Source organism: Helicoverpa armigera, chromosome 12, assembly GCF_030705265.1.
Source record: "Helicoverpa armigera isolate CAAS_96S chromosome 12, ASM3070526v1, whole genome shotgun sequence".
Lineage (NCBI taxonomy): Eukaryota > Metazoa > Arthropoda > Insecta > Lepidoptera > Noctuidae > Helicoverpa > Helicoverpa armigera.
The window spans coordinates 12,379,316-12,387,446 of NC_087131.1; the positions used below are offsets into that span (position 1 = coordinate 12,379,316).

The 8,131-nt window shown below is 40.5% G+C and overlaps 1 protein-coding gene across 1 annotated transcript; it reads right to left on the minus strand.

Moving 5' to 3' along the window:
• Positions 1–6,595: 6,595 nt before the first annotated feature.
• On the minus strand, positions 6,596–7,804 carry LOC135117658 (uncharacterized). Its single transcript, XM_064037277.1, has one exon. The coding sequence runs from the start codon at positions 7,802–7,804 to the stop codon at positions 6,596–6,598; it is 1,209 nt and encodes a 402-aa protein (XP_063893347.1).
• Between the last annotated feature and the right edge of the window lie 327 nt (positions 7,805–8,131).

Sequence of the window (8,131 nt, forward strand, 5' to 3'; positions counted from 1 at the left end):
ATTGCTGGAAAGTTTAATCAAAATCCATTCAGTACTTTTAGAGTGAAAGATAAAAAATCATCCATACGTACATACTGACAAACTATCAAAAACCTACATCCATCGAAAACCTCACGTCAAACGCACGTAAATTCACCTCGACCAAAAACCGTGGCATGCATCGTTGTCCGAAGTGCCCCTAATCTCCATTAGTACGTAATCGCCCCCCGTGCCGCCGGCATAACGGCACAGCACTAATCCCGCGCCCCACCTGCCCCGTAAGGGGATTGCAACGCTTGACTCGCCCGTATCGGGATACTGGTGATTGATATTGTTGGTGCGTATTTTGGTTGGTTATCTATAGTTCTAGTAAGTGAGAGAATGTATTTTTGATGTGCCAAAAGTTGTTAGAAGGCTGCTGTCTTTAAGCTGGAGTTTGTACAAAGTAGGCAAGACTTACAAGAATAATGTCAGATGTTATGAGTTCTATGTGTAGGAAAATGATCTTTAGAAGGTCAAGATCAAGGAATCAGCTCTCTTAGCAATTTCATACGTTGCTGATAATTCACCTGAAACGTTATCTACATATATCCCCTTGTATCCACTTAATAAATCATACACAAAATGACACGCAAACAAGCCACATGACAGCAAGAATTGCTTCAGCTTAACACATCAGCCGCCGTCTCCATGCCAAACTATTCGAACCGTTCTCTTTAATTGTCTCACCGCACATTTCAACAGGTGATTTGACACCCTCAATAGCTCGCGGCGTCAATAAACCTACTTCCAATTGACTAAAACGGACAAACAAAAGAGTAACGTCTAAATGGAGATGAGAGCATACGTCATAGATGACGCGTGACGAGTCAGCTTCAGTGCTATAAATTAGCTGATGCTGTAAAGTTGTGGGCTAGGTAGGTGATGATAAATCTGCTCAGGTAACGTCCTTATTAACAGATAAGTATTAAGTACTTTTTATTTACATTTTGAGATCTAAATGTGTCAGTAAACTGTCGAGAAAAATTGTATTGAGATCCCTTTTTAGCCCCCCTGGTCCTGGCAAATCGTCATAAAATCTATTATTCAAACACTATCCAAAATATTTGCCAAAAGTAAACGTAAAATTCACCTCACGGCACCACTGCAAGTCTGCATCCAACACAACGAAATACTCAAAACTAATCGATCCGCTGACTGCACCCAAAGTACATCCAATTACCACTCAGCGAAACACACATCTGGCTAAAACGATGTGCTCTTAAATTGCGATTCACAATCGATCGCTCACCTCAGCCCACTTGAGATCGCCCCGCACCACTTATTGCGCCCCGCGGCTACTGGGGCATCACTATTGTTCGATATTTTCATTAAAAAGGTGAACCTTTCGAATGTTTTTGGGTGTGCGATGTGTGTGTAGGTCGTGTGTAATTACTTTTTATTTGGTTAATAGACTGACGTTAAAATCACCTTAATAAAGTACGCTTCATAATATTAAATCCTAGAAAGTGAAAATGCGCAGAGAAATAAAGTGAAAAACTGTTTTCTACGAGCATTTTCATCAGCTAAATTGCCAAACAAAACGACGATTCTAAATAAAAAAAAAGATTTTACCTACTAATACGTACTAAAACATAGCCACATAAATTCTAGCCAACATTAAACATTTAATTGAACCATTTTAATTTATTTAATACCCTTTTAAAATAAAATAAAACATCCCTCCCGTGTACAATAAAACGCATTCGTATGCAGCGACTTACAGCGGCCATTTTAAATGTTTTTTGAATTAAGAACTCGCCCGCGGCGTAACGGTCATTTTTTTTCTCGTTTTATATTATTTTATTTGCACTGGGGCTTACTGGGTAATAAAGGTAGGGATGGGTTAATAAATTTCGTACGTGTGCCAGTAATAAAAATTTTGATTGTGTTTTTAATATAATGGCCTCATTGGCCTTTGTGAGGTGAGTATTATTATGATTTGCAGTGGATTATTGTGATGGATAATGAAAATGACTGGACAATGCAGTTTTGGTGCTATTATTACTTTCTACAATTGTACGCAATGTAGGGCAGACAGGTTTAGGTATAGGTCAACAGTATTATTATCTTATTATTCTTAATAAAATAAAAAACCCTTAATAAAAATGTAGATTTTATTTTTAATAGCCCCAATGAATCAAAAACAATTTTACAAGCAACCAAACTACGCAACGCAGTCGCCGCTACTCCCCGCTGGAGGCGCTGCGATCGCCGCCCACACGTCCACTCAATGAATGAACGGTTTTTGGCCATTTTCCCAAAGGTATGTTGATGTTACACTCGCCTTGATTCCTAGAAGTGATCGTTTATAGCCGGTTTATAGTCGCCCGTGTATGAACATTAAGGATCTCTTAAATGCGTATTGATGTATGTGTGTCAAATGTATTTCTGTTAACATAATCTTGTCGCTTCCATTGATGTGTGTTTAGATTCCGTGTTTTATAAGATTGTGCTCTCAAATGTTATGAGGAAAGTGTGTTTTAGTGGGCTAAAATAGATTTATTGGGTATAGGTAGTTGTTAGTAGATTATATTAGAGATTTCTCGATTTTGATTTTTGCATCTAATAATCGAAGGGGATAAGTTTTTTTAAGTATATTTAGGTAATGTTTGTATCGTTTTTTTTTTAGAGATCTTTAATTCTAAACTAGATATCAAAATAGATAGATAGATAGATAGATTATTCTTTATTGTACACCAAGACACAACACAGGACATCACAACATACAAAAACACAGTACAATCGGCGGTCTTATTGCTAAATAGCAATTTCTTCCAGACAACGTTTGGATGGAGTTTATCTGTAGGATACAGTGAAAAACGGGCAGTTTGGGGTGTACATACATATAGATTATATATAATTGACAAATACCAAAGATATATATATATATATAAAAAGAAAGAATAAAAAAAAATAGTAATAACAAGAAATGTTTTACATTTGTATTTGTTTAGCTATTCATTTTTAGGGTATCTATTTAGGTGCATAATAGATACAAACTTAAATAAGTATAGGTACAAAAAATACAAGAATTTCCAATTTAAAATTGCCAATAGGTCAGCCTCTAAAATATAACAGTTATTTTCAAAAGAACCAATAAAATGGAACTCGGAACAACGGTGTAAGATAGTTTTTAGTTTTCAGCTCTCGTCGTAAATAAATATCGAAGTGTTACCTAGATATGCCCAGGCAGGCTGAAATGCGTAGTTTTTCTCTGGCTCTGCTTTTGAATAGTTGCCAGGTAGTTAGCTCAAACACACTAGTTACTGTGTTTTCAATTTAACGTGTTTTCAGATGTGCCTAGATACGCGTTTCGCGGCTTAGTTTTTGTCTCTTAAATTGGCTAAGGAGATTAGTTACTAAAATAATTAAGCTAGATTTATTATGCACAAGATTTATAGCATTCTCATGTATTTATAATGTGTTGGATATCTTGAAACTCTTTAAAATAATTTTACCTTCTATGTTTTTCATTGGAAAACAAAATATTTCACTAATGTATTGTACCTATAGATTTATAGACGTCCAACTATACACTACATACATAAGTAAAAAAGATTCTGAATTTCCATGCACCTAGCTCTTTCAATCCACATTTCGCAAATGAAGCAGATGACAGACGCCCTCCAAAATTACACAGATTTGAGGCTCTTCTAAGAACTACAGAAAATTACTGTACCTATTTTTTAACGGATTTTCATGAACTTTTCACCAATAAGTAGACAAAACACTTCTCAAGGAAGGGTTAAGTATAGTATATTTCTACCCAAATGAAGCCAGGATGATTTTCTAGTGAAAGATAAGTAGCTTTGCCTCTCCGACGGTGCGACACGACACGGATAATCAATTAATTCTGCAAGTCGCGCCAATTAGTCGCAAGTCGCACCTCGCTGTTATGATTAAGATTAATATGGGATCGGTTTATGCTGTATTATGGCATGGTAAAGTTAAGAGAGTCCGTATTTCACTTTGAAGTTACTTTTAAGAAAATTTAAAAGTGGATAAAGCAGTCATGAAACTGTAATAACCAAAAAAAAATACAAATAATTAACCACTAAAATCTACGTCTGTACAAGAGGAAATAGTTTTTCGTTCGATTTAATTCATTCGTCTGTTATGGTTGGCCAGTAGCTCGAGCTATTTAGTCTAACATAAAATACGCGTTATAAAACAAATGAATGTTTAGAATCTACAGAATATTTTACATCGAAAATCCTTCAGCTCTTACAAGTCTCGAGCCGTATGTCAATGTTATTCTTTCCATGCCTATATGTAGGTAGATGAGAACATCCGAGTTTGTATATTTAGATGTTATTATCTCTGGCATAACGTCGTCGAATGAAGTGAAAATCTTACAAAGGAACTTGTTTACCTCTAATTAATATGCCGTAGGTAAGACTGCAGAAATCGTAGAGCCGCTTTGTATGAGAAAAATAAGTATGAAAATCTAAATAAATCGTGTTTTTAATACAGATCTATTAGTTATTAACTTTACTTACCTTTTTGACAAGAACAGTTTTGGAGCATAGAACAGTTGTTTAAAATAGGCACAGCCTTTTCAGTGAACTCTTAATAATATCTCTTTTAACTGTTCTTGCCTTTAATATGACCTTAAAATAGATTTATGTTTAGGACATGCCTTCATGACAAACCTACACAACAACAACAAACTTTTTTAAACCTCAAATCTGCTGATCTTCAGGGCGTTACTCATACGGCATCTTGCACAGGATATATACTAGTAAGCTGTCATTGTAAAACAAATGCTTGGCACGAGTCTACACCTCTAGCTGTCACTTCAACTAGAACTGACAGGTGGGCGCATCCTACCGGCTTCAGCGTGACACACGTTGGGCTTTCTGCTAATATTTCAAAACTAGATGATTCATTTATTAGAAAAATTTCATAAATCATAACTGTTGTGAAATCTTTTTCTTTGGTCTGCTGATTCAATGTAGTGCTATCATTTATATTATTTATGCATATGTCTGCTAGTTTTAACTTTCAGCCACGTACGACCACGCCTTATTTCTGTAAGTTTAAGATTCTCTTAGGTCCAATCTTTCTCATAAACATTTTCACAGTTTAGTTCAGAATCATAAAATCAGAGTTATTATTTTCTTCCAACAGCCAAGGCGAATTCTCCTAATTTTGTGGGTCAGTAATTGTTCTAAAAATAGTGACGTAAAGAGACTCCATAGTACTGATGTGCATCAAAACGTAGTGAATGACATCAACCCATTAGCGGTGCGCAGTCAGCGCCCTACCGTGTACACCGCGTTTGTCTACCGCGATGGCTTTTATATATCACGACTTTTTCTACTGAAACAATAGGATGTCATAACTGAAGATAGTCGGTTTGTTTGTTACATACTTCCTTAATGGTCTTAGTTCTCTTTGACTGGATGATCAGGCAATTTGGTTTGTTTCTATACCTAGCCAATTCTTCTTCTTCTTTCGAGTCGATGACATGTCATATGAGACTACACTATGTCAGCCCAATATTCCGCCACAGCGAGAGCACGGCCGGATGCGCTCATTAAGTCCTCCCGCGAGCAGGTTTCAGGGCACAGTGGACATGCGATTAGGTGGGACATCGTCTGCACGGCAGCCCCGCACTCGCACCCAAGGTCCGCCCCGCCCGCGAATCCCCACCTGGATCGATTATCTTTGCTCCGGCCTACCCGTGTTCGGAGTCTGTTTAGAGACTGCCAGACTCTTCTCGGGAGATCGTGTCCAGGAGGGAGACTTTCTAAGAGCGGGACAAACGGGGAGGGCAGTAAACTCCTCGATCGCCAAAGATCCCGTCTGGCACGAGAGGCCTCACCATCGACAGGAGCAACGGTTTTGTAGAAGCCCCTGCGGCTTTTAAGCCGTTGTGGCACAGGGGTGTAATTGTGCATGGGGTGTCGTTGGTCTGTTTCGAGTTTGGCTCTCTCGATGCCAGAGGCTACGCTTCTGCGAACATCTGGTGGGGCAATGCCGGCCAGTGGGTGCAGCATTTGTAACGGGGTCGGCTTGAGGCAGCCAGTTATAATGCGGCACGTTTCGTTCAGTGCTACATCCACCTGCCCAGCGTGAACGGAACGACTCCACACTGGGCACGCATATTCGCCCGCGGAGTAGCAGAGTGCCAGGCCGGTGGTTCGCAGCACCGTTGGTGAGGCTCCCCAGGTCGTGCTCGTCAGCCTTCGCAACAGGTTGTTGCGGGAGGCAACTTTCTGCTTGATATTCTCGCAGTTTTTCCTGAAAGTGAGCGACCTGTCAAGAGTTACACCCAGATATTTTGGTAGCTTGCAATGACTGATAGGTACACCTCGCCACTGGATGTTAAGGGTTCGACTCGCCTCTCTGTTGCGCAGGTGGAATACGCACGACTGAGTTTTTGAGGGGTTTGGTTTTAGGGCGTTCTCCTGGTAATAGGTACTCAGGTCTTCGAGTGCCTTATTTAGGTTTTCCTCTACCTCCTCAAAAGATCCCTGTGATGTCAATGCCAAATCATCAGCGTACAGGAAGCGAGTCGTGTTTGGGGTAGATGGTTGGTCGTTGGTGTAGATGTTAAATAGTAACGGAGCTAGGACGCTGCCTTGGGGTAGGCCATTCTTTTGGGCTCGCCAACGACTTTTTTATCGGAGCTAAGGTGTACTTGGAACCGGCGATTCTGGAGGAGCTCACCAAGGACCCCGACAAATTTACGGTCTCCAGTAAGTTCGCCCACCTTCCACAGTAGGCGTTTAATGTTGACGGTGTCGTAAGCCGCAGAAAGGTCGACGAATACAGTGCCTGTCACCTTGCCGGTTTCAAAGCCGTCCTCTATGTGCTGGGTAAGGTTGAGGGTCTGGCTGCAGCATGATTTTCCAGGTCGGAATCCAGCCTGTTCCGGTATCAGCTTTGGATCGACCAGGCTAGCAAGGCGGTTTAAAATTAACCTTTCAAATAGCTTGAAAGTGTGGCACAGGAGAGAAATTGGCCTGAAGCTTTTAGGATCATCAGCAGGTTTCCCCGGTTTTAGAATAGCAATGGTTTTGGCTTTCCTCCAGAGGCGGGGGATCCCTACTGATGTCATGCAGTTGTTGAACAGCTCCAGCAGCCACGACACCGCAACAGGGCCTAGGTGTTGGATTTGCTCCACTGAGATATTGTCCATTCCAGAGGCTTTGAAGCGCTTAAGCTCCCTTATTCCACTAGTAATGTCAGCAAGATTAAAAGGCTGACAGATGGTTGAGTCACTAGTGTTCTCTGGATATCTCACTTTTGGGACTCTGCCAAGCCGATGTTCTGGCTTGCCGTTCACGATAAGCTGATGAGCAACTTGGTTGGCCGTTACCTTACTCGGTGACACAGCTGGTGGAGCTTCATTGGTGAGCTTCCGGATAGTAGTCCAAGCTTTTTTGCTGTTGTGTGTCATGTTGATGTTGGTAACGGTTTCCATCCACTTATCATGCCGGGCTTCGCTTATCTCCAAAAGGAGATTCTCACCCAGTTCCAGAGTGTCTTCAGAGAAAGGGTCTCTGTCGAACGATTGTTCGTATCGCTTTAACAGCTCTGTGGACTCCTTCGACAGTCCAGGGATGTAAGATGTGCGGCAGCCTCTAGGTATGTATTTTCTTGCTGTGGTCGTTACAATGTCCACAAATCGGTCGTAATTTTGTGGCATTGGCGGAAGATTGAAAAGTGCAGTATCGATGGACTCCGAGTATTGTTCCCAGTTAGCTTTCCCGTAATTAAAGCGGCGTTTAAAAGGTACTGTAATGGGACGAACAATAGGCTCGATAGTGCACATTATAGGTCTATGTTGGGTGCGAGGAATGGGTTGGCAGACGAGTTTCTTGCACTGAGAGCTGATGTTGGAACTAACGTAGATGAGGTCCGGGTTGTAGCCTCTTTTCCAACGTCCACTGTTAAATGAAGGTGGATCTTTTGGGCTATGGATCAGAGTCAAGCCAATGAAATTGCATCAAATTCAAAGGTCGTGAAGATAGTCATTAGGTATATTTTCTTAGTGTCTACATTTTCCTGAAAAGTATGGACTTTAACAATCGCATCGTTGTTTTATCAAGATTGTGTAAGTCAGGAGTCTAGTCCTTAACCAGTATAGGTAGAAAAATAT